Source organism: Stigmatopora nigra, chromosome 16 (genome assembly GCF_051989575.1).
Source record: "Stigmatopora nigra isolate UIUO_SnigA chromosome 16, RoL_Snig_1.1, whole genome shotgun sequence".
NCBI classification, from domain to species: domain Eukaryota; kingdom Metazoa; phylum Chordata; class Actinopteri; order Syngnathiformes; family Syngnathidae; genus Stigmatopora; species Stigmatopora nigra.
In genome coordinates this window covers 11002501-11030316 of record NC_135523.1, presented here as the reverse complement: position 1 = coordinate 11030316, position 27816 = coordinate 11002501, and the positions used below count along the sequence as shown (strand labels likewise).

At 39.4% G+C, this 27816-nt stretch overlaps 1 protein-coding gene and 1 long non-coding RNA gene across 2 annotated transcripts in view; one reads left to right on the top strand and one right to left on the bottom strand.

Moving 5' to 3' along the window:
* Positions 1–27816, top strand: part of sf3a3 (splicing factor 3a, subunit 3) — a 42840-nt gene that overhangs the window by 1818 nt on the left and 13206 nt on the right. The window contains exons 3-12 of the mRNA XM_077736190.1: positions 7368–7420; positions 8952–9057; positions 9121–9193; positions 11452–11543; positions 12533–12615; positions 16176–16314; positions 16409–16477; positions 16539–16606; positions 21545–21652; positions 23497–23566. Of these exons, the coding sequence (XP_077592316.1) occupies positions 7368–7420; positions 8952–9057; positions 9121–9193; positions 11452–11543; positions 12533–12615; positions 16176–16314; positions 16409–16477; positions 16539–16606; positions 21545–21652; positions 23497–23566 (861 nt within the window). The remainder of the gene's footprint in view (positions 1–7367; positions 7421–8951; positions 9058–9120; positions 9194–11451; positions 11544–12532; positions 12616–16175; positions 16315–16408; positions 16478–16538; positions 16607–21544; positions 21653–23496; positions 23567–27816) is intronic.
* Positions 82–6000, bottom strand: LOC144209615 (uncharacterized). The gene is made up of 2 exons (XR_013329178.1): positions 5479–6000; positions 82–3561 (listed from the first exon to the last, which is right to left on the bottom strand). It is a non-coding gene; the product is annotated as an uncharacterized LOC144209615 (long non-coding RNA).

Here is a 27816-nt window from a genome sequence, read left to right as displayed (position 1 = left end):
ATTTAAGCCATATTTGTGTCAGGTTTAAGACCATATACATTCAATAATATCGGAGCAGAGGAAACACACAGCCAGTCGTGATGAGAATTTAAACCACTTCATATGAAGGAGGACGCCAGTGTAGCCAGAGCAGAAAGATAGTCTATCTTCCTGAATGACCGTTTGGAATTCCTGGCGACTCCCTACAAACAACCTGGTTTTATTAGAGACAAGTCATAAAAATGGGAGGCGTTAATACAAATGAAGGAGGTGGAAAGCAAAAGGTGTAGTGCACATTTTAACCAATAGGTGTAAGTTAAATTCTATTCTAGTAACTTAATACATCATAGTGAAAAGGGTGCAAGACTAAATATAAGAATTCAAATATATTTCACATTTCCCCCCTGAAGTTACTTTGAAAGAATTTTCATTTTCATCAATCTATATCCCTCCTCTGCAGGTTTTAGAAAACAAATATCATCAATAGTCACTCAACAGGGTATGGAAAATAACAAAATCACTTGTGAAGGCAAAGGTGAAAATTGTGAGGTAATTCAAGGTTATCTAAGAAAATTCCTCTGCGTCCCTCTTTATGAGCGAACACAGTTTTGAAGTTAAGACATGTACAATTACCCGCAGGACTCGACATACATAGGTTTTTGAATCATAACTTTCATACCAAGGATTACACACATTGAAAAGATACAGTATAGAAGTAAAACCGCAAGAAAGGGAGTTGCAAATTTAATCTGAATAGAGAACCATGATCCGGTTGGTAACCACGACCACAGTGATACCCAATTACGGCTGAGTGATCTTGGGCAATGGTGTTGGCTAAGATTTTCATTTCAGCTATGGCACGAGTTATGTTACCTTTGTCACCGGTTCCATCTTGGATGAAGGTGCAACAGTGCTCTCCAACTATGGCACACTCACCTCCATCCTTGGCTGTTATCAAATCTAGGACCGTCCGGTCTTGCAACTCCATTTCTCTAAGGGCTTTTAATTCATCTGCTATACCTTGTAGGGCTTTGAAAGTTTGGTTAATGAACACTCATGTAACAATTCAATGTCCAAGTTGGGAAGTTAGTGACAGAATGATTTTCTGGGTGGGTGGACCACAACTTATGGTCACCAGGAACATCACTGCCCCAGATTGAATCACGTGGTTTGAATTCCACTGACTTTGATCTTATATATCTTACTGTTATGTTCACTCCCCTTCAAAGGAATGCATCTTGGACCACCTGCATCACTGCAGATGTGCTAAATGTGACACCTAGACCCAGTGAATTCAGGATATCAGGATACCTGTGGAAATGGGTATACGGCTACACACATAACAACTTTCATTCACACCAGTTAGTTTTTGTCTGAAATACCATGAAATGATACCACATATTTTCTTCAAAGTGGTTATTTGGATTGCTCTTTTCATACCACTTCACTTTCCTCTGTGACAGCAGCACGGCATTGTCTCGTTTTTCGACTCGAATCTCTGGGGGCGGGGCATTCAGCCACACCCAGGCTGCCACTGATAGTACAGTCACAGTGATGGGGGTGGCAACTGATTTCATTTTGGCTTCTGCGTGAGGGTGTAAAAACTATGAGAGGTCAAGGTTAGGTGAAAGGTGCTCGTGGCAGGTGAGTAGACGTCAGATGATTTTTTCACGGACAAGGGTTTTGCAACCGCCCGATTTCCAGTCTACTCAGAGTCACCGTTGTCTCGAACTACTTTGATTTGGGATTGGTGAATCCACGTCGACCTCTCAGCAATCTTTACTGCGGTGGGGGTGGTGAGTTAAACCACGAAGGGGCCTTCCCAACGTGGCGAGGACCAGGACTTTCTTTTTATGACTCAAATCAGGCTCTGGTCACCAGACTTCACCACCTCCTGCAGGATAGACAAAAAGATCACGGCAGCTTACATGTTCTTTGGACAAGTTTATCGGTTTCTTGGTCTTATTGTACCATTTGTTCGCTCTTCAAGTCCCACGCTCTTATGGACGTTGCACTTGTTGTTGTTATTGTTGTTGTTAGGCCATCCAGGCGTCTAGGGGTTACCCTCAGTCACATTAGTTCATCCGGGGGCTAGCCGAAGGTGTGTAGTAGTCGAATTCGAAGGCGGCGACGGGCGGCCTCTCAGGAGACACCTCGTGAAGGTTCCAACTTTGTCTCCCCGTTGCACCTGCTTGGGCCCGAGGCTATCCCGCACACCCTCTGTAACAAATTAAACAGTATCTACAAAATTTTTTAAAGTAGGTATTTAGACCTCTGGGACATGGAACACATGCTCTGCCATGTCCATCTTCCCCCCTGTTGAGACATGGCTCCTTCCATGGCTCAATTTTGGAATATTTTTTGGTAGGCCCGCTAGGTCTTTAGCTGTGGATAGGCTGATTGTTCTGCTTCTTCATGTATCTATGCATCTTTTCTTTCTATGGTCCAGTGTTTTTAAATCAATTAACACAGTTTTTAGATCGACTCAGTTTTTGTTGTTGTGTATGCTGTTTGGTGTTTTCTGCTGCTGCTTTAGCTGCTGTATTCTGTCGTTGTCTTCAGCTTGTGCTTAACATTTTCTTACCGCTATGTGGTTGGGCTTAAAATCCCAATGAACAAAAATCATACCAATCTTACTTAACTATATGCCTTATCAGTCAAAATTAGATATACTAGCTGTTATTCTATTGTGATTGCTGCTTCCTTGTTAAGATCAATAACTATATTTGATTTTTCCATTCCTGCAATTTACACAAATTAACTAATCATGCTAAAAATATGAAGAATACATAGAGCAAACCAGGCTGCCTTCTCCTCAGGAAAACAGCTTTCCCGCTCTCTGCAAGTTACATTCACATCAATTATTATCCAGAAACAAATGTAGACATTTATAATTCTGAAAAGAATTGAACCCACTAAACTGTAACCACCCCTTGTTTATTAGGGTTAATATTTTCTAGCATAATTGTCTTTTAGAGCCATTAAAACTCATTACTTATTAATTGCATACTAATCAAGTCCCAATTCAATTAACAATGTGTATCGCGTTGCATATTAAACTCAATTATTTCAAATTCTAAAATATCCCAAACTAATAGTCTTTTTTATCAAATGTAACATTCCATTGTCTTTGGAGTTTGCCAATCATCTCCTTTAAAACTTCCCTAATCAATACTTTTCCAGTAGTCAGGCATAAAATTAAAATTTAGTTACATATCTATCCATTGTAGTCTCTTTTTCTCTCTAATTGTTTACTTTTAAAAATCTGTAAGAAGGTTTGTTCTCAATTGAAACGCTTTCACTTTTTATGGAGACAATAAAACCAATATAAAAGTTCCTTATGGTTTATGGCATTGCTCCTCGAGCAATAATCTTTCCAATCAATATTGGATGCTTTCCATTACGTCTGATCGCGTCAATAAGCTTATCTTACCTGTCTCCTCAAACGTTTCAACTGAGAGAACCTCCTTACAGTGCAAAGATGGATCTGCATCCTCCGCTATTTTCATGTCTGCTGTTTGGTCAGCAACAGTTGTATGGACGTTCTCATTTTGGGTTGCTCGTGCGTCTTCTCCATGTTTCCTGTTGAAAAACACAGTCTTCTTCTGCTAACTCAAAATTAGTGCATTTCTTTAAAGTTTTTATTTTATGCAGATAGCCAGATTAGACTCATCCTTCAGCTCCAATCGTGTAGTGAATAATGGCGTTTGGTATGGTAACGAAATATGGAACATTTTGTCAATTCAGTCAATTAATCTGTTAACACAATTTGGATGCCATTATCCCTATACATCAATGGTACTTTGGAATTTCATATGATGCACTGTTTTTGTTTTTGTCAGTGCTTCAAATTTTCGCATTGCAGATTTGTTCCTCCAATCCAATGCATTATCATCAAAAAATTTCTTTGGACTAAACAATTTTCCTTGATTTTTCATCGCCATCCAAAAAGGCTTATTGGCGATTTCAGAAATTGATTTCAAATTTCCAATCCTTCGCTGCCATCCCTGAAAAGGGCTTATTGGCAGTTTCAGAAATTGATTCCAATTTGCTAAATCCTTTTCCACCTTGATATCTAAGGGATCAATTATATCTTGGTGGATGGCCAATCAAAAACACAAAAAGACAAACAACCATTCACGCTCACAGACATCAGTGGTCTGTAATTTTTTTATCACTAGTGGAGAGCGCCATCCCTGAAAAGGGCTTATTGGCAGCTAACCACCTTTTTCTGTCCTATCAGCACTAGTCATTCTCAAAAGAACTAGGTTAATAGTCATTAATATGACTCACACTAAAGCATATTTCATCTAGTGATGGAAAAACAATGAATTATATTTCGTGCACTAAACATGATTCATCTTATTCCATCCTATAGAAATCATGCTTATCCTAAATTAATTATTTTATCTAAACTTTACCTAATAATTTGGATCAATGCCATTTCTGCATTGTTTTCTTTTCGTTTGATATCATTAATAATTTGGATGAATGCCATTTCTGTCTCCTCTGCTTCTAAATTCTTATCTCCCTCTGCTCTTGTTGATGCGAGGTAACCTGAGACATCTTGTCTGGCATTCCAGGAGACCCCCCCCCCCCCCCCCGTGCCTGGTACGAGAGGGGGGATAGTGGGGGGGCACTGTCATTTAGCAGGCCTGGCATCCATCAGACCTGTCATGCTGGCGAGTTTTGGGATGGGTTAGGGAAAGAAGGCTTTTTTCACTCCATTTGGCCGCCATTTTTCCTTTGTCCTTGGCTCAGCCATTTTTTCTTCACATGTGCTTTGCCCTTTTCTCCCCCCACCCTTTGTCTTTATTCTTCCTCCACTATTTCATATATGTGCAATTATCCTGGAAAATGCTTCAGCATAAACTTCAGGTTAGTTGAGAGTTCTTTGCTGTTTGTTAAACCCATTTTTGCAACTTTTCTTTTGTTTGAAGATTTTTTGAACTTTTTCCAAACAATGGTCAAATGTTACTCTATTAATATATTTCTTTAGGATTTTTTAGGGACGTCCCAACCAATTTATTATATTTTTAATAACGTTATTATCCTATTTATCCGTCTACGTCGACTTTATAACCGTTATTCTTTTATTTCGCAAGGCCTGCGCGCGTCACGGCGTACTTCCGTTTTTATTATATCTCTATATAAAGATTACTTTTATTTAGCGCTTTTTACTCATCGGGTGCATTATTTTTGGAAGGTTTCCCTTATTTTGAACAATCTGTGAAATCCTTTTAACAAAAAAGGGGGACTCTTACTCCCGCCTTAAAGTAAACGTCACGTCACCGACGTACTTCATGGAAATACTCAGTTGGCCGACCAAGCATTCATCCGTGCATACCTTACGTTTCTATTTCAATTTTAACGACATACGTAATCCTCACATGTATGCATCCCTTATCTCCCACTATTGGAGCGTTTTTCCACGACTCGTTCGAATGGAAAAACGGGATTTCACCAGCCTTGTTATATAGAAATTTTAAATGCCCTTACCGTCTGCCTGTCTCCTCTTTTCTCCGGCCGGGTTCCTTTCTTCAAACGGGCCGCGATCGACCGAAATGCCCCCTCTTTCAAAGTAAGAGGGCTGACGTCAGTAATTCTTGGCCTTCAGTCCACCGCGGTCCGAGAAATTCAGAAATGAATTCCCGGGGTTTTCGGCACCAGAAAATGTCAGGTTTAAGACCATATACATTCAATAATATCGGAGCAGAGGAAACACACAGCCAGTCGTGATGAGAATTTAAACCACTTCATATGAAGGAGGACGCCAGTGTAGCCAGAGCAGAAAGATAGTCTATCTTCCTGAATGACCGTTTGGAATTCCTGGCGACTCCCTACAAACAACCTGGTTTTATTAGAGACAAGTCATAAAAATGGGAGGCGTTAATACAAATGAAGGAGGTGGAAAGCAAAAGGTGTAGTGCACATTTTAACCAATAGGTGTAAGTTAAATTCTATTCTAGTAACTTAATACATCATAGTGAAAAGGGTGCAAGACTAAATATAAGAATTCAAATATATTTCACAATTTGTTACTAAAATGATAACTGAATCAAGGTTATGGCTTCTATGCGCACAAGACGTACAGCATTGCCATATGACCAGTAGATGTCGGCAAATTAACATTTTCTATTTGTTGGTTAATTTGTGTTTTACAGTAAGAAATCAACAATTACTGGTAGAATTACTAACTTCGTTATGATATTGATCCTAATAATGTGCTTTTGATTAATGCAGCATCTCAAAAATAACATGTACGAAGAATTTTATGAATATTTTCCCCTCAAAGTAACACATTTGTACTCTCTATTTAAACCATGAATTTGGAGGTGAAAATTGTGAAACAGGGGGTGGCTTTTACATGAGAAATTCTAAAATTCAACAATTTAAAGGCGATTTTTTTTTACGCGAGAAAATGCGGTAATACCCAACCTCCTGGGACCTGGCATGGACATCACATTTTTGATTGTCACAAGACTACAATGTTAAATTCTGCACTTCAAGGGCCTGGTGTCCATCCACTTGTGATGTGGATATAAATTTTGCCAGAAACTACATCATGTAAAAAGATAATTCTTTGTTTTTACACTTATCAGGTCCCAATTAGCCTGATTATCAAAGAGTAAATAAAAATGCATGCCTTGCAAGAGTCTGGGTCATAGGAGGTTAAAGAGACTGAGTAAGGGTTAGGGTTGCAACAGCCCGGGCGTTGATGATTTTTTATTTTCCTTCCTTTCTTGTCAAATTTCTTAGTTTGCAAGTGGATTATAACTTGGATCATAGGATAGCACAAAGGCAGCATATGTTGATCTTATTAAATGGCACGGAAATTTCTTTGGAAGAATATTAATTTCGGAGCTTTCTATGACTGTCTCACTTATATTACTGCCGAGGAATATCCCAGGAATGACATTTAGAAGGTGGAACAAAATTGCATATTCCTTTTTGCTACAAAAAAAAACATTTATCAAAGCTGCTTAATGATGTAGTGGATCACTCGGTTAACTTTGGCGCGGGCTCGATTCCCTCTGGTGGCAGTATGTTTTTGAGAGGGAATTGTCTTTTGTTTCTCTGTGTACCCTATGGCTGACTAGAGACGAGTCTAAGGTGTAGTCTGCCTTTTGCCCGAAGTTAGCCGCTCTGCCAACCCCCGCAACACTTTGATACGCCGTACGGTAGATGAATGAATGAAAATCTTACCATGTGTTGTCTGTAAGCAAGTGCTTCATTGGGGGTTCGTGTTGCAGTCTCTGTCTCATACTGCTGGAGTTGCCTGATCTCAAGGGCTTAATCAGCTCTTTTTTTGTTGTTGTTAATATTAACTTTTTATCAAAGTGTGTTGAAAAACATAATTATTAAGGCTTTTCTCACATTTTTTGTAGAGATATATGGACGTGAGTGCCAATCTCAGAGACTCTTATGAAGACAAGGATGGGTAAGTTATTTTCATTTGAGTTATTAAAATGGAGCTGATATTTTTGATGGAACAGCTCTTGACTAGGTGCACAAACATGGAGGATACAGGGTGCACACCTTCTGGGCTAAGACGGCGTTGCCTTTCAGTCCTCAAGGACATACCATATTTTCTCGCATATACGCTGTATTTGTCGCAAAAAATTATATTGAATTGAGGGTACAGCTTATACGCGCACAAATTAGACTAGACGTGCACGAAGCTGAGTAAACGTACCTAACAGGGTATTGAGATGAACTTTTGGTATTGCCCAAATACTTATTTCCCACCATGATTTGCAAATAAACTCTTTAAAAATCAACCAATGTGATTTTCAGGGATTTTTTTTGCACATTCTGTGTCAAGGTGGAGGTTTGCCCATGTTGACAATTACAGGCCTCTAATCTTTTCAAGTAGGCGAACTTGCACAATTGCTGGTTGACTAAATACCTATTTGCTCCACTGTATTTCCGTCATATTTTCACTTTGATTTACCAAAAATAACACCCTAACAATGGTAAATAGGGTTAAATTTGTCTGCCATTCTTTTGAAATTGACCGTCACTTTTCCATACTTACTCCTAAAAGGCATAAGCATGCTTCTGTATGTAGTATACATTCTTTTTTGCACACTTTGCATACGTTTGCACCGTCTTTTCCCCCAATTATGCCATAAAAGAGTTTTCATTTTGCATCGAGTTGGGAAAGTGGAAACAATTGAAGCACAAGATGGCAGCACAATCCTCTGCATTCCAACACAGTGGCGAGGCTTTTACGCCGGCTAGAGCTCAAGATTTTGCACAATATTCTGCATTCCAAAGTGGTGGCGAGGCTTTCACCTCGGTGGGAATTCATGATTCTGCATCTACATCATGGTTGCATAGTCCCGACCATACTCGGATGCCTATTACTGAGGGTGTGGACTTAGCAGGGACAATATAAGCTGTGGGGCCTGTAGAAAATAGAAAGGTTCGTATGGCCAGGTGTAAGAAAAAAGTCTTCGGCTACTTCAGCTACTGGGGCTGGTCAGACTTAACTCTCAGCGTAGAAGTGGCTGTTTTGGTATCCTACTGATGCTTTGGTCTGATTGAATTGAACTGTTGTCATCGCTTCTCAGATCATATCTGTACATTTTGCTTGATTGATTTACAGTGCTTAAACTTCTGTGGCGTACCTGTACATAATTGTAAACAGGTTTGCTATGCTATGCGTGTAACTGAAAATGTCCTTTCTCAACAAACTCATTTTTAAAAAATATTTGTTTTTAATAGTGCAACAATTATCTAGTGTTTCTAAACCAGCTGCTTGTGTACATTTTTTCTTGCACGACCTTAACCTATCAAGGAAGTCAAGATTAAGGGCTCCATTTATATGCACAACTGTAAATATCTTGAGTCAAAATAAGACACAAAAATGCTAAGCTGCCACAAAAATGAAATTTTAAATTAATGTCATCCCAAATGTTGGTAAAAACTCTAAAATTATATATTTATATCTAATACAATGTTAACAGAATGAGGAGGGATGAGCTTGCTGCCATCTCGGGGCCCAATGAATTTGCAGAGTTCTACAACAGACTCAAACAGATAAAGGAGTTTCACAGAAAGCACCCAAATGAAGTAAGTGATCTCTAAAGTTTAGTGCATGTTTCATTTAAGTTCAATGTTTATTAATATTTCTAGATTTCCATTCCAATGGCTGCAGAGTTTGAAGAGCTGATGAGAGCCAGAGACAACCCTAGTGATGAAGCTCAGAGTAAGTTTTGTTTATAGTAATTATTTCTATCTGTATCACAGTATTGCAAAATACTCTTATCCTTCTGTTAGATTAATCAATAATTATACTTTAATATAATTATAAAACACTGCCGGCAGACATCTGATTCAATTATAGACATTTAATTAAATTAGCCTCGCTGATGATTAAAACTTATAAGGAGAATACATCCCGACGTCATCTCCGTCCCAGGTTATTCAACCGTATGGTCATTTCTCTGTCTCCTTTAAGGCCATAAATCAAAACAATTACAAGGTTATTGATTAATCCAACTGCGTAATCAAAAACATCTGCAACAATCATAGCATATCAGGTATTCAATAATAACAATTAAGGGGAACTAAAAACAAACTCCGTTGGAATTTCAACAAACAAGCCATCATTCAACAAAACAATTCCATAAAGAAGCGAAAAGAGCTTCACGATTGCTGACAATATGCGAGTAATCACAAAGGTTGCTTGGATAGTAAGCATCTTCTTAAGCGTTATTCCAGATTTGCATTCCTTGGGTAAAAGTCCAGTAAACAGTCCATGGCACGAGGACTTGGTGACTTGTTACGATCCCGAGTTCTCTTCAGACAAATTGAAGCTTCCATACAAAATATATATTTATGTGTGTGTGTATGTGTGTATATGTATGTGTATATGTATGTGTGTGTATGTATGTGTGTGTGTATGTGTGTGTGTATATGTGTGTGTGTATGTGTGTGTGTATGTGTGTGTATATGTGTGTGTGTGTATGTGTGTGTGTGTGTATATGTGTGTGTATATGTGTGTGTATGTGTATATGTGTGTGTGTGTATGTATATGTATATATAATAGTATTACAGAATTAACCCAACACCTTCACTATTTCGTGGCCTCAACATTCACAGCTTAAGTAGTTTTTTTAATCTTAAGCATAAAAAGTCATGTCTAATTCCGACAATTCAAAATCCAAACTAAACCAAATCGAAGATGGGGAATTCACTCGCAATAACAACAGGAAAAGGAAAGATGTTGCCTACTCAGCTTTTTCGTCGTGTCCATCTGCTGTGAAATTCATCTTCTTCAGCGCTGAATTGGGTGGCACTCGGAGCCGGACAAGAAGAATTTTGGAGTTCTGACTTCCGCCATTTTTCATTTCCAGTTTTCCGGTTGCAATTTCAGCATGAATTATGATATTTTTATGATCTTTTTTATACTAAATATAAAATCTGCGATGTACTGAAGCCTTTCTCTCAGGCCATCAACCAGGAGTGCCTTGGAAATTAATCGGTCAATCGCGATCATCACAATGGGCACCCCAGGTTTAGATAGATTAATTTCATTTAAATTGCAATGGCAGGTAATAAGGTTATTTTTGAAATTTCTTTCCCAATGGTTCATGTATTTGAACAGAGACTTGGTTGTGTCTGTTCTCTACTCGCCAACACAGTCATTTGTAATATGAAATTAATTTGTAGACTCTTATTAGACACACTTTAATTGAATTCCTTTGTCATTCAAGTACAGTGACATTTACATTTTCACCACAAAATGAATACATAAGTTCAGTAATACCTTCAGTGTCCCAACATATGAGAAATTTTAGATATGAGAAAAATTCCAAACTAATTTTTGCCCTGTGACACCAGACAAATTTGAAGTACTAGCATACGATATGACCGCTAGGTGGTCCTGTTCAAGATGCGCAGTGATATTTTTGACAAGAGGGAGGGGCTTCTTTTAATCTTGTCAAACAAATGGTATTAGGAGGATTTCCATTTTGTCTTTGCGTCGTTTGATTTTTATTGAAGCGGACCTCTTGGGCAAAGGTTTCGACCTCTATTCAAAAGGCTTGCTGACAGACAGTACAGTAAACTGTATAAGCATTTTGATTTGTTTTTTTCAGGGATTAATTGCTAATTTAAATTTAACGGGGCAAAAAGGACACCAAATTTATTTTTACACGTTGATGAAATGAAAAACAGTCAGTCTCGGGTAAATTTTTAAATAACGTGAACAGTTTAATTTTTTGTTTGAATAATTTACAGTGTTTTTAATGAAAACTGTCACATAAAACAATGTGGAAATGAGTGAAGAGTCTACATTGAAGCCTCTTGCTAAAAGTGTAAAAATGTCTTTTATGAAGTGAATACCAATATACCAATATTGTAAGTGATTTGTCATCACAATAATTAATCATTCAAAACCTTTGCAAGCACTGTTTTAAAGTGAGTCTATTTGATTTAACAAACCTAAATGAATTGCTACAGACTTAGTGGAATTCACCGATGAGGAAGGATATGGCCGGTTTCTTGATCTCCATGACTGCTACTTGAAGTACATCAACTTGAAGGCAGCTGAGGTTTGTTTTATGAACATTGTTTTTTCATTACCAAATAAAGCGTACATGCTTTTGATTAAAGGCTAATAATAGCGCACACGTTTGTTCTATCACACATTCTTTTTTGTCAAATCCATTAGTAAATTATTTTCTGAGATCGTTTTTTCTCAGTCCTGTGACTTCACATCTGTAGCACGTTGCTGAGGCCAGTCACATTAGTATAACGTTCAACTATTACAAGCTTTTACAATTTTTTTTCAGTGTCAAAAATTAAAATTTCAACACTCGTACAGATCTATAAATATTTGAATTGTACAATTATAATAATGTTCTGTGCTCGAGTGTTCAGTCCCTGATGGGCCTGGCCTTCCTATCTGGAGTCTTAATGTTCTCTCTGTGCCTGCATGGGTTTTCTCCATGTAGTCTCGCTTCCTCCCAAGTCCCTAAAACATACATGGTAAGATGATTGATCACTCAAAATTGTCCCTAGGTAGGAATGGTATGCGAGCATGGTTGTTCATTTCCATGTACCTTGCGATTGGCTCACAACCGATCGAGGGTGTCACCGCGGTCCTCGTGGGGGTAAGCAGCTCAGAAAATGAATGAATAATATTTCATGTAACTGTTTGCCTATGTATAGTTAAAACCGATGACTCAACTTCCCCTTCTCCTTAGTTTCCAAGTGATATTGATTTATAGTCATTATTGTGGTATTAAAAGTATATTTTAGGAATACTTTTATTGCAGCATTTTGCTACTTCCTTGTGAGTTCGCCTCTCACCTAATGTCATTGCCTTCAGCCATTTTGACAAGCCGCCATCATAATGTTACAGATAAAATGCAGATGATCAGAATCGGCAAGAGTGACATTAAAATACCTGAGCCGCAGGGGACGTAGAACTTTTTGAAAGATATTTCTGTACTTAGGATATATTTACTTAGATTATATTTGATTTCTGTCTCATCAAAAAAAGGGAATACATTTAGCTAATATCTTTTTCTTTCAACAGAAACTTGAATATATAACTTACCTTTCATCATTTGACCAACTGTTTGATATTCCCAAGGATCGAAAGAATGCAGAATACAAAAGGTAAGTTTCTTACTTGAATATTTGTATCTAAAACAAAAGGGATTATAATGACAGCCAGGCATTTAATGTATTTTCACCTAAAATGTTCTCTAAAATGGACAGGGTGCCCGATCATTATTTACCAAATTCTAAATTTTGCCAACATGCTACTTGTTTTGATCAACCCAGCGTAAGCTGGACTGAGAGCACTTCTTGCCGACACGCTTCTTATATAGAGAGACCGCGAATGTGGGTCGGGTCACATGCTAAAGGCACGCTCCTACCAGGTACCCCGTATATAGTGTGGGCATGTGTTTATTGCAAAACAATTTCAGTTTTCTTTCTCAGGCCCCCGAAAATGAAAAAAAAACTAGACATGCTTACGAACCTCAGTTAAGACTTCAAGCCATCAATTATTCAGGGCAACATGGGAATAGAGCAGCCGCGTGGGAAAACGAATCCATGGATAAGCAAATGAAGGAAGCAGTAGACTGAGCTTCGCCAAGTCAAGAAGAAGAAGCTCAGTTGATTTGCGACTCCATGCATGCCCAGCAGTGGTGAAAAACCAAGTCACGAAAATGAACTTTGAGCTTGCCGTCATTCCTGGAGGCTTAACTAAAGAACTCCAACCGCTGGACATCGGCATCAACCGGGCGTTCAAAGCAAAGTTGCGAGCGTCATGGGAACAATGGACCATAGGGGGCGAACACAGCTTTACGAAGAGTGGGAGGCAGCGCCGGGCTAGTTACGCCACTATTTGCGAATGGGTTGTGGCCGCAAAGCATCTGCTTGATTTTGTTCGAGCTTTTACCACATGGCAATGTGAGTGACTGACAACAAAGAGAGGGATTCCAGCGTTTTTGATGAATCATTTGGACAATTGTTCAATTCGGACACACTTTACGATTTTAGAGCACTTTCTTTCTCGCCGCATCGCCTTGTGCAAAATCATTTTTTTCCAGTTCTTATTGTTTTTGTGTTAGTGCAGAATTAAGGGAAACACACTGGGTCCTAAGCAAGCCGGTGCAATGAAAGGTATTGCGAAGAAAAGGCATATGATGACAATTGATATTAAGCAGGAAATAATAATAAAACATGAGGTCAGTGAGTGAGTGAGCGACCGAGCGGCCAAGCTGGCTTGCGTACTCCCCTTTGTATTGAATAATGTCCCTTTTATGATTAGATTACATTAACCTTTTATTTATCCCGTATTTGGGAAATTCAGTTTTTAGCAGTAGCAAGCACAGACATGACAAAGACAATGTACATCTAGATAAAGCTGGAACCACACACAAGAAGCCCACACAAGGTTAGGACCTTCTGCATACTGAGGCTGAGTTTGAAAATGTGCAGAATCACTCTTCCAAGATGACCTGCACAGTCCTTCAGTAGTCTGGAGGTGATCATCATCCTGAATGGTTCCAAAAAATGTCCATGTTACATTTTAATATTTCTTAATACATTGCGTTTTACTTTGTACTTTATTATTTTTACTTTAATGTTTTACAACATTCTTTGTTCTGTTAGCCTGGCTTCTTTCTGCTTTCGGGTACTTCTTTTTTCGAACCATTCAGCCATGCCAACGCTGTCATACACATGGGACTAGCTGTTACAATACGCAGCAGAAGGGGCAACACCTCAATACTGCTGGAAACTCGGAGCTGGACAAAAGTGCCGGCAGAAGAAGCAACACTTCAGACCAACCATTCCAACATGGGATAAGATGGAAGAGCTGTCGGCGCTCACCAGGCCGGAAACGGAGTCGGGCGGTTCTACTCTGCTACTGTTGTCTTCAGCCCTAGACTACTGAGGAAGTGTGCAGATAAGCTTGGAAAAGTGACTGCATATTCTCTACCTCGGTCCCAGTCTGCTGAAGTCTCCCATCTTGTGGAAGACTTCCTTTGTGGTTCCAGTTTTATCCAACTTCACAAGGTCTTTTTTCTTGAGTCTGTGTCTGTTTTTGCTACCGCAACCAAGATGGCGCCGTTCAAGAGGCAGCCGGTGGCGTTAGCTCCGTCCACTCTAGTTCGTTTTGTGTTTTTGCTGCTTTTCTGTCTTAATGATTTACGAACGAGTTAGGTTCCGAGCACTTGTTCATAAGTTGAAAGTGTTCATAAATTGAAATTTTTCAAATTGAAGATGAGTCAGTGCTATATTTTGTATTATATTATGTTTAAGGCCTATATAAGTATATTGAAGGTTTATATAAGTGCATCTGTATGTTTAAGGCTTGTATAAGTAACCAGCATTGGTTTGTACTGAAAAAACATTCAATAAAATGGAGAGAACACATACAGTACTGTATGCATACATTGGAGAGATGGAGAGAGATTTACGAAAAACTGTCCAAAAGAAGCTATCTAATGACGATTGCATAGATTTCTGCTTTTTTTTTTTTTTCATCATAAATGATGCGGTAGCACTGTATGGCATCATTCATTATTAGCAACGTTCAATATTTGGGTCCTGCTGCTCGATCTTTCAGTTTATAAATGGTACTTACTGTTGGTCGAACGATTTAAGTTGTATTCCCGTGGAACGTGAACCACAAGATATTTAATGATAAAAATGAAAACGGTTCTTTGCGCACTGGAGATATGTCACGCACTTCCGCACTGCAGAGGAAGGTAGATGCTGGGTGAGCTGAGCACTCACAGCGCCAAGCGCCGGTATTAGCGGCAGAAAAAAGCACTACTCGGAAAAAGGCAGGCAATACAAAATCGAACGTATAGACATTTTTGACATAAACGCAATTTGCAGAAATGTTCGTATGTACCGTTTGTTCGTAAGTAGAGGAGCATCTGTATGAGTTTTTTGTTATTTCTGTATCTGCATTCCCCCCTTCTTGCTACTGTTACAATGAAATTTCCCGAATATGGGATGAATAAAGTTACCCAATCCAATTTCGCAGAGCGGAGAGATAGGACAGAGAGCGAGAGAGTCTGCACGGCAACGCGCTTGGATTACGATACAGACACACTCAGAAAAGGGTTTAATCTAACCTTACACTAAACTTAATTTTGTTTTACATTTTTTTATAGCTTTCTTCTTAGCTCTATCTGTCCCACTTCCACCCTGACTTTCAGCTGCAACCTATCAAAATATTCCGAAAATGATGCACACAAATGTCGTTAAATATAGGATAACGCATGACCACAGTAGTATACTTCTCTCGTACTAGCAAGCAAGCGCAGCCACACGTACACCATTCTGCGCTGGGGGAAAAGAAACAAATGCAACGGTTGTAGAGACACACGAGGGAATTGCGATCATAGAGACAGTGTCCATGTTGTTCTCAAAAGCAGCCTCTCGTGTTGGCCACACCTGGCTGTATGTTTGTATATCAAAATTTGTCTCGTATTTTAAGGTAAATACATGCCCGAAATTTTACTCGTATCTCAAATTGCTCGTATATCGGCGCACTCGTATGTCGAGGTATTACTGTAATTCATTTCTATTGGACATTTCGATTTGAAATCCGAGTAAATTGACATACGAGCTCGTTAAGCGGGTATTTCAAGGTATGACTTTTAAATTGATATTGAACATGTCAATCACTCTTCTGTCATATCGGGTATCAGGTATTTGGAAATGCTGCTCGAGTACCTTCAGAACTACACAGACCGAGTCAAACCTCTGCTCGACCAAAATGATCTTTATGATAAAGTTCTTTCAGACTTTGAAAGAAAGTGGGACAGTGGAACATTTCCAGGTTGGCCTGTAAGTATTCCTCATGTTGCAGTTTGTATATTTTTTTTGTCAGAAAAGCTTTTTTTGATTTCCTTAATTTTTTGTATTTACTTTTTGATAACAGAAAGAGACAAGTAGTGCTTTGACACATGCTGGAGCTCACCTTGATCTTTCAGCTTTCTCATCTTGGGAGGTAAAAATTCAATCTCAATGTAAGTCACATTATATTCTAATCTATTTCTCATTTCACGCAGGAGTTGGCTTCTTTAGGTCTAGACAGATTAAAGTCTGCTCTCCTGGCATTGGGACTTAAATGTGGAGGGTGAGCTTGCCTTTCACACTTAATACATTGATTACTATTCTTTAATGTTTGTAAGGAGCAGCCACACAATTTACTACAGTTTAAATAGTGTTTAATTTCTTCTTTTTTTCAATGCTCGTAAATAGCTCTGCACAAAGAGCAGCCTTATTGAAAATATTCTTAACTTACTGTCCTCATTTGAGGACCGCCTACAATGTTTTTCTTAACTGTTAACAAGGTGTTTCACTACTCTATGTAAATGTTTTAAAAACTTTGCAGAAAATTTAAAACTTGTTATCTTGGGTAAAAATGCATTAATTTTATCCAACTCTTTTATTTTTTGTAAATGGCCATATGTGAGATAAATGTTTCTTTTTGTCAGACTGAAAATAGCCTGCTTGGCAGAGTGAAAATAGTCTGCTTGGCAATGGTGATGTCTACAGTTGATTAATTTATTTATTTCTATTGCACAGTAACTTTTGGTTTGAAGGCAAAATTCTAAAAATAAAGACACCTGTCAACATTTCTGCAGGTTTTATTTTTTACTTTCCATAGTGTAAGGAGAGTTGTCTTAACTTTATTGCAACACAGAAAAACAAAGTACTTTTTAAAATCATATTGGATATTGTTTTTTTTATAAAGGTAATGATTACTTTCATAGAATAAGAAATAAATTAATTAATTTCATTATTCACAGAAATTTGATAACGTTTTGAATAAACAATCACTTCAGACTACAATTACCTAGGATAGACTCAAGCATCCCACAACCTTCATGAGGATAGTACCTTTAATAGACTTCAGGGAGCGAGTGGGCGCCGGTGTCAAAAAAGTTGCCTCAATAAAAGTACTTAATTTCAATAAAACATATGGGAACTGCAGAATTATAAGGAAAATTACATTTTTGAGTATTTATTTTATAATGAAACAGCAACCATGTTATTAATGAATCAAAAAAAATCATTAATATGTAAGTTTAATATTTCGGGGAGGTAAAATATGGCTTTTATCGTTTTAGCTGTTTTAAGTGTGTGCAGGTCTGCGTATAACAAAATTGGTGGTGCAACTCCACAAAGTGCATTTTCCCAGAAAAAAAACATTACCAGTATTATAAAGTTATAAAAAGTCACATCCTGGCAAGGTAATTTCTAAAATATTGCACAGTCTAAGATATTGCACAGAAGGGATTGTCAAATCAAAATAAAAAGCCTTTATTGTCATCATACACCGCTGCGTATAACGAAATTTTTAGTGCTACCTCAGTGTTTTCCAAAGGGGAAAAAAAGTAATATATAAGTATAAAAAGTCACATCCCGGCTAGGTGAATTCTAAAATATTGCAGTCTAAGATATTGCACATTGTTATTGCACACCCTGAAGTTATTGCACAGAAGGGATTGTGTGTCGTGCAAGTTCAGAGTCTTTATGGCTGTGAGAAAAAAACGGTTCTTAAGTCTATTTTTCCGTGCTTTGTGAGACCTGTTGCGTCTGTCAAAAGGCAGCAGCTGAAACGGGTTGTGACCAGGGTGGTATTGGTCCCTGACAATGTTCCTGGCTCTGCTGAAGTAGCAAGGACTGGCAATGTCATCCAGTGAGGGCAGAGAGCAGCTGAGGATCTTCTGGGCAGTGTTTGATCACTCTCTCTGTGGCCTTTCTGTCTGCTGCTGTGCTTCCAGCGTACCACACCGTAATGTAGTATGCCAGGATGATGTCCACAGTGGCTCTATAGAAGGTTACCAGAACTTAGTTTTCAAATTGGTCCTTCTCAGTAACCTCAGGAAATTGAGTCATTTCTGGGCCTTCTTCACCACTGCTGTGGTTGTTGTTGTTGTTAGGCAGTGCCGGGGGACACTACCTTCAGCCATTCGCTCTAGATGAGTGCCTCTTCAGGGGATGTCAAGAGGTCTTTGAGTGTCCAGCCATCTGGGTAGAGGGCAGTCGCAGCTGGACATTTCATCAGGATGTGTTATGCCGTCTCGGCGTCGCCCGTGCCGCATAGCCTACATTCTTCTGACTCCGTCAGCCCCATCTTTTTCTTCCAGTAGCGCATTTCCGGATGGTGTCAGCTTCGGAGGCGACTGATCGTTAATTGCTCCTGCCGGTTCAAATTTCGATCTCTGGGGAAGATCGTGTTGCCTTTGTTGTCAGCGTAGAGGTTCTTCCGTTTGTCGGCGTGGATGCGATGGCTTCGCATCGCTCACCGTATGACAGCTTTTGCAGTTGCGAAGTGTCGTGGTGCACCGCCTTGTTCCATGCCGCCTCCTGCAGCAGCTAGTTGGTCGGCTCTCTCATTGCCCGGGACACCGCAGTGGCTTGAGACCCATAGGACTTCCACCGCCACTTGTCTTCGAGGATAGTCAGGAGATCTCTGATGGAGGCCTCGGTGGTGGTTTCCAATTTGGACTCGTGTTCCATGGTTTGCAGCCTCTGATGGGAGGAGAGGCTGTCTGTCACCAAGCGGATTGGGGTCCCTGGCTCACACCTATCGGTGGCCATCTTTAGCGCCGATTCGATCGCAATTATCTCAGCTTGGAAGGAGCAGCTTCTTCCAACTGGTAGGCTTTGCTCCCACGTTCCCCCTGATTCCCTGTGAATCATCAGGACTCCGGCGCAGTATTACCAGTTCGCGCCGATCCGTCAGTGAAGCAGGTCAGTTGAAAAACGTAGTTGCCTTCGGGTTGCTGGTATCTGCTTTCAGCCGCTTTGGCAAAGGTCATGGTGGTTATACCTTCCCATGGTGCTCTCAGTTGGGGAAAAGGGTCCTGGTCACCCTGTGCATTGACGAACACCGTCGCCCATCTGTCGCGTGCGTGGTCGCGCCAGTCGGTCCTCTTAGTTCGCCTTGTCGGGTGCCTCTCCGTCACCAGTCGTTGCGGGTTGTCGCCTGGGACGCGTAGAGACTTGTCGTATGCGTAGATTGCTAGCTGATTGGCTCGTGTTTTGATAGACGGCAGATCATTCTCAATGAGGACTGCATCAGATGGTGTCGACTTCAAAAGGCCAGTTATGGCTCGAGCAGCATATCTTTGCAAGGTTTCAAGTTTCTCCAGATTGGTGGGGGAGATCCAGGGAATCCAGGCTGGCGCCGCATACTCTGCCACCGTTCTGGCGGTGGCAATGTAGGTGTTCCGCAGGGTTGCCTTGTCATAGCCCTAGTCAATGTGTGCTAGTTTGCGGATTGCCCGAGCTCTGGTCGCCATTTTGCGCGCGACTGTTTCGGTGTGTTTGAGAACTCAGTGGACGATCATAGGTGACTCCGAGGAACGTGGGTGTTTGATTGTGGTGCATCAGTTGTTGGCGGATGCTCTGTGTAGGTTGCCACTTCGCCTCGTGTGAGTATGTGGAGAAGAAAGTACACTCACACTTGGATGCATTCAACATTTGTTAAGGACATGGTCCATGTTCTATGCGGTTCAGACCAGGTGAACAATGAAAACATGTAATTCGTTTTTCTTCTTTTAGGCTCTTTCCTTACCAGCCATGCTGTGGATTTCTTCGATTTGTGTGATGGAGCATTTTCCTACATGAAAACTGTTTTCCTAGAAGGATGTGGCCTTTCTATACCACTGCTTGAAGGTGTCATGAATCCTCGGCATCGAGCGTGTAATGTAGTTGGAACCTGATGCGGGGAAGCCATCAAAGGTGTGGAAATTGCAACACGCAGACGATCCGACCAAGACTGAAAAAACACAGGGTTTAAATAGACAGACATGAAGAAAGAAATTAGAATCACCTGGCTCATACAAGAGGCAGCAAGCAGAAGATACAGTAAGGGCAGGAAAATGAGAGGTGAACTCAATCAGGACAGGACACTCAAGAAAAAAAGCGTAACAAAACTGACAATGGGACTTGGAGTTGAGCTTAACTCCATCCCCAACCTGAAAAGGACCCACAAGCTCCTCTTTGATGAACCAGGTCACAGCAGTACCCCACCCATAGCTCGGTGACATCTGAGTCAGACTGGAGCCCTCTGCTCTTTACTAATCAAACCATGGTACCATCTGTATGGGACTAAGACTCATTTCATCAGTCCATAAAACCTTAGAAAAATCAGTTTTGTATGTCTTGTTGAGTTGTAGTCGTTTTTCGGCTTTTCTTACCTTGGCCATGTCTCCGAGTATTGCACATCCTATGCTTTTGGACACTATAGCAAAACTGGTGGCAAGTGGCATCTTGTCAGCTGCCCGCTTGACTTTTCTCGGTTCATGGGCAGTTATGTTGCACTTTGGCTTTTCCAGGCGCTTCCTGTGGCCCTGTTGACTATTTTGAATCCTCTTGATTCTTTAATGATGACACTTAAAAAGCTTTTTAAATTTTAAGAGTGCTGCATCCCTCTGTAAGATATTTAGCTATTTTGGACTTTTCAGAACCTGTCAAGTCCCTCTTCTGATCCATTATCATTACAGAGATGCACATCACCTGATAAGCCTAATTGGTAGTGGGCTTTCAAGCATATAGAGCTTAAAGTTGGACAAGGTGCATAAAGAGGATGATGTGGTCAAATACTCATTTGCCTAATAATTCTGCACTCCCTGTAGGGGAGAGGAAAAAATGCAGTCGAGCACTTTTTTGGTGGAACTGAATTTTTTTCCTTTTGTTTAACTAACTTATGGGTTGGGTGTGTTTTTAATGAGGCATAAATTAGAAATTAATGAGGTAAGCACATTGGTCAACTCTTAATCAGTGTAGTTAACAGTCAAAATTTACCCGTTTTGTCTTTTAAATAAAAATATGAAATACAATTGAGTTAACTATGGAAACATGCGATTAACTATAATAACAAATATTAATCGATTGACTGCACAAAGCACAATAGAAAGCATTCATCGTTATAGTAAAACTGTATTTATTCATTTGGTCTTAACTAATGCAATGTGTACCAACTGTGATTATATATTTCTTAGCTATGATCATCAATTTCAGTAAATGTAAATTTTCTGTTTACATGTATATTCAACAGTACTCTTGAGGAGAGAGCACAGCGACTTTTTAGCACCAAAGGCAAATCCTTGGAATCGCTAGATCCTTCATTGTTTGCCAAAAATCCTAAAGTCAAAGGTCCTAAGAAGTAAGTACCGTGATACCTCTACATATGATGTATTTAGGTTACGAAAAGGTTTGATGAAGATGAAGACTTTTGAACGAAATCAAACATCGCCCCGAAATGTAAATGCACTTCCTTTATTCAGTATTTAACTTTTTAATTTGTTGTGGTAGAGTTGCTTTCCTGTTTGTTAGACGTAAGCAGCTTCTCCGGTCTCATCTGACATTTACTAGCTGTTTTTTTAATGACAGAATGATACTTGACACTTTAAATGTAAGTTGCCATAATATGCTTGATGGGCAGCAATTGCAGTTTGCCTGGAGACATGGATAACTTTTCATCCCGTTTTCGGTATATTTTGTTCTCACAAGAGGGGGAGGATGCAGAAATAGTCATTTTAGACATAAATAGATAGGTAATAAGCAATTTTCCCTCTAATTTTTCGTTGGTCTGGGCAGAAAGACAACCTCCCTGCGTGCACTGAGTACCAGTGTGAGCGACTTCATCATTGCTCGCTATGGGCACACCAGTATCACACCTGCCATAAGCAGATGCATGTCAATGTTTCCTCTAATTTTTCATGTAAAACATACTGTAAAAAACAAAAAACATAAGAGTGGACGGAGCTACTGCCACTGGCTGCCACGTAAATGGCGCCATCATGGGGAAAGGGGTAATAAAAAAGTTTGGACTTTATTTACTGCGTGACATATGATTGCTGCTGCGCAGAGAAGACGAGAGTATTGCCCAGTCGCGCGTGCATCTTAGAGGGAACATTGGTAATAAGTAAGCTAATGAATAAATACATGAATGAATATATAAATAAATAACCGTGTTGCTGAAATATATAGAGATATAGATAGATATAGAGATAGAGATATAGACAGATATAGAGATGGAGATATGGATCAATATTGAGCCGCAACAGCTCTCGCAACTACGACAAGCAGCCCCCGACTCTATTTTCCCCGTATAGAAAGTAGTTTGCAGTGACTGCTGGGATATATAGTTATTTTGTCAATACAACCAGTATGACGGTTCGGTGAGCACACTAATTTGGTGCTTGCCGTCATTCCGGTTGGATTGACAAAAGAACTGCCGCTAGATGTTGGCGTCAACAGAGCATTCAGAGTTGGACTGCAAACTATATATATATATATATATATATATATATAAATATATCATATATGGATCAATATTGAGCCACAACAGCTCTCGCAACTCAGGAGAACAGCCCCCGACTCTATTTCCAGTGCGCGGAAAATACTGAGATATATAAAACAGCGTTTTATTCCGGCATAGCTCGATCTAGCACATTAATTCTATGTTCGCCGTCATTCCCAGTGGAAGTCAACTGTGGTTTGAGCTTTCAGCATTTCCTGAGGTTGCCCTTGGTGCTGAATTGAGTGACAGTCTTCAGTCTTCCCCCATTTCCGAAGTGACAATCGGAACACGGAAGTTTCATCCTCTTGCGAGTTTCAGCCTGAATGACATTTTTATGAACTTTTAGCGTTTATACTTTATATAATGCAATGCAATAAAGCCGCGAAGTAGGGAAACGATCACGTTATATGAAAATTTGAGAAGAAAAATAGCTGTGAAAGGAAGCACGAAACTGGTGCCTAAGTGACGAAGCCTATCTTTAACTCACTTTATCAGGACATTGTGTTCAAAGCCCTTCATTGTTAATAAATCGCTTTATCCTGGAGTTAATTGTCTTATTCATCACCTAGTGTGCTTGTACCTAGAATGTATCTTGGCAATCTCTCTCTCTTGCATTTATACACCGTGTATTCCAAGACTAGAAATACCTAGAATATAACGTTGAAATTAATCCTTTTATGCTTTTGCTTCCACTATACCTACAGAGACACTGAGCGAAACAGGGAAATAGCCTTTCTGGAGGCACAACTCTATGAATATGTTGAAATCCTTGGTGTAAGTATTTGATTGTTTTCATAAAAATGTCTTTGGAGATATTTTAATTTCCCTGTTGTAAAAAAAAAAAAACTATAGTATACAGTAATCCCTCATTAATCACAGATATTGTAGACCAGACATGGCCTAGATCAGGGGTGTCAAACATACGGCCCGTCTGGGGTTTGATAAGGCCCGGGGAAGAATGATGCATTGTATAAAAAAAAAATAGATTTTTCTTTAAAATTTGTAGTTCTTGTATTATCCGCTAGGGCGCAGTGTTTTAGTACGTGCAGACAACATGAAAGCAACACTGCGGCGGAACTCGGACCACCTTGACCTGGTAAAATTGAACGTCTGTACAGCGTCGATTGGCGACAATTGCATTATCTACTTTTCCGTTTGCCTCGCACCTTCATCAGCAAAATGTCTGTTAATAAACATTTTGATAATTTACTCAATTTTGCACTAATTATTAGTATTATTAACTAATACAAAGGAAAAAAGTGGGCTTATTGTTAGTTCTATGTAATTTTGCAATGAGTTTACTGGTCCGGGCCGCTTGATCTCAAATTAAGCTGTATTCGGCCCGCAAACCAAAGGGAGTTTGACACCCCTGGCCTAGATCAAGGGTGTCAGACTCGGGTTGGTTCACGGGCCGTTTTAACGTCAACTTGATTTCACGTCGGCCGGACCATTTGAGATATATTTAAATTTTTAATTAGATATTTTTTTTTTATAAATGGATTAAAAGCCCTAAATATTCAGTTTTTTTATAGATCCTAAACAATGTTTATTTTAGCTTTTTTAAATATATTTTTAGATTTTACAAAATGATTTTTGAACTAAAGACAGAAATAAATGATTAAAAAAAATACAATTATTCGACCGGAGGTCGTTGATAGGCAGGATTCTGGAAGTGTCTGCGCCCTGTCTGCGCGTCGTAAAATTCATGATTGGCTGATCACTAGATGATGAATGTCGCGAGATTGTCCGCACCCCCTGCTGCGTCATTATGGTATAGCATCGACGATCAACAGAACTCTTACATTGCTAGGATTCTGTAAGTCTGTGCCCCGTCTGCGTCGTAAAATTCATGAATGGTTCTTTCAATTGGTTCATTTTTAGTGGTTTATGGTTCTTTTTAGGAATTTGGAATTTTACTCAATCACGGGAGTAGAAAAATATATTTTTAGTATTGCAGATTTACAAAAAATATTACAATAATATTTGTCTATGTACTTCTACGCGATTTTCCCACAAAAAAAGCATGGAATGAAAATAGTCACAAAAATAAAATTAAAAAAACCTGATCGACCGCCTTCGGTCGATTATGCTTACTATGTTACCTTTATTGATTTAAAGGGGGGAAAATCAGGAAATGTAATATACATCTATACTCTTCATTTTAATTTGATCCTAAAACAGAAAGTCGGCACTCATCATTTACTTTCTCGGGCCACACAAAATGATGCGGCGGGCCAAATTTTGCCCGCGAGCCGCCGCATTGAGATATGTGACCTAGATAATAAAAAAACGCAAACTAGGATCACCCCTATCTTTACGACCATATTACATGTTTTTGTGAATTTACAGAAATACAAGTACACAAGTAGATTCATCAAGAAGTTTTGATTAAATGTTACAGCTACAGTGGTACCTTGACATACAAGTGCCCCGACATATTTGAGATATGAGTAAATTTTCTGCCCAAAAATGTATGTTGAGATACGAGCCAAATTTAGATTTACGAGCATACAGGGGGCGTGAGAGCCTGCTCATAAGAACATCATGGGCACTGTCTCTCTCCCTGCAACTCCCTTGTGTAATGTATCTCTGGTCGCAACTCCCTCGTGTAATGTCTCTCTGGTCGCAACTCACTCGTGTAATGTTTCTCTGGTCGCAACTCCCTTTTGTAATGTCTCTACCAGCACTGGGCAGAGTGTTGCGTTGTTTTCAGTGTTATTTTTTTAGTTTAGGCAGTGCGAATGGCGTACAGACTACTTCTCGTCAGCTAGTGGTCGTGCGTTACCCTATTGTAAGGACATTTGTCTGAATAATTTTCTGAATATTTTGAAGGGAATACAAAAGCTAACAACCCTCGATAGGTTGCACTTGAAAGTCCGGGTGGAAGCAGGGCAAATGGAGCCTACCCGGGAGAAGAAAGGTATCAAAATTTAAAACAAAATTAGAATTAAGTTTAGTGGAAGGCTAGATTCAATTTATTTTTGAGTATGTCTGCATCGTAATCCAAGTTCATTTAAATTTGTTTATGTTACGAGCGCGTTACCTTGCCATCAGTGCTCGTAAATTATATTAGGGAAGGAGTTGCGACTAGAAAGACAGTGCCCATGATGTTGTTATGCGCAGCCTCTCGTATTCGCTGGTCATATATCAAAATTTGTCACGAATTTCAAGATAATCATTTGCCCGAAATTTTACTTGTATCTCAAATTGCTCGTAGGTAAGGGCACTTGTATGTTGAGGTACCACTACTATTAAACCCATTTTAATACTATTAAACCACTAGCTATTTCTCACTTTGTTAATAAATGGCAAATTATCACAAGTAAAAATGTTTTTCCAATGTACTGTTGTTGGTATTTTATCAGAGGGTTGGAACAAATTAATTTGTTTTTACTTCATTTCTATTGGTAACGCTGTATAAGCATATAAAAAGACTAATGTATTTGTATCTAAGAAAAATAATCTTAACATATATTTTCTTGTATACAAGCTGTATTTGTCACTCAAAAAAAAGACTGAATCCAGGGTAAGGCTAATATCTGCATAAATTAGACTTGCCCTGCACCAAACTGCAAGGTGCCAAAAACAAAAAGCCTTAACGCAAAGCAATGCGCCGATACGGTAATTTGTTAAAATAGGAGGAAAGATAAAGAGGTACAATTCTGAACAAATTTATTTTGACAGCTATGAATGCAATTCAAGAAAAAAAACGTAGCTGGCTTAAAACATGAAAAAACTCACTTGTGCCTGCCACTGCTCGCTCAGGGCATCGCCATCTTACCGTAGTTAAATTTGCTCCGACTGTCCAGACGCGAGTAGCCTTGATAGATGTGTTCGTAGAGTTTATCATGTCAACACATAACCCGAAATAATCGAGATACTTTGAAATTAGTACCAATATGGCCGCCACAACATCTTAAAGCTTTGGTGAGAAAATTGTAATTTCTGTCCTAAAAAGTATCAGGTTCTCATCAAAATAGACTTACAGTAAAACCTCTATTTGAGCGGCACCTTGGTGGAAGATTTAAAAAATGGAACGTCACCCTCGAATTGGACGGCACCTCTAATTGAACATCACTACAGGGGGAAGTTTGAAACATACTGTGGCATGTTGATGAAATTGAGGTTTTTCCTCAACCTGAAAAGGTGGTCAGATGGCAAGCGCCTTCTTGTTTGGGTTTCATACTGTTGTCACGTTAGCGATGCCACCAAGAAGCAATTGAAGAAGCTCCATATTGACGTGGCCGTGTTTCCAGGAGGCTGCACCAAATGTACACAGGCCCCCGAGGTCTTCTGAAATGCCCCATTTAAGGCCAAAGTCCGACAGTTCTACGAGAACTGCATGTTGTACGGCGAGAAGAGCTATATACACCAAATTCGTCAACATGCGAGCACCAACAATGGAAGTTTATTTGAAATGGATTATCGATGCTTGGGATCATCTGCCGAAGCGTCTAATCATCCAGTCGTTCAAGGGATGCGGACTGACCAATGTTCTCGACGGCTCGAAGGATTGCCAGATCCATTGTTTTGGGTCAGACGGCCAGATTCAGACTCGTAATTGGCTTGTATCTGTGCCTTTTGTTGAATAAATATGTATATGTTATCTGGTTTCTCTTTTCATCCATAAAATTTACCACATCTTCTCAAAATCCTGACCAGCTAGTCGAAAAATATAGCGGCAGCCCTCTAATTGAATGGCACTACGGGGGAAAGTTTGAAAAATAGAACGGCATGCCGTTGTAATTGGTTTTACGGTATTTCTTTTTTCAAATTGAGTAATGATACTGTGAATTTAAAAATTTCCCTAATACGGGATGAAATAAAGTTCTGATCTAACCTAACAAAGACAGGCATGTTAACTTCCTTATGATATTCATCAAAATAATGTGCAATCCAGCAGACAATCCTTTGGATTCATACACTATCTCAGAAAGACCGGGCAATGATTTTTCTTAAGATTTTCCCTTCAATGTGACACATTTGTGCTCCTTATGAAAGCCGTGAAAATTGTGAATCAGGGC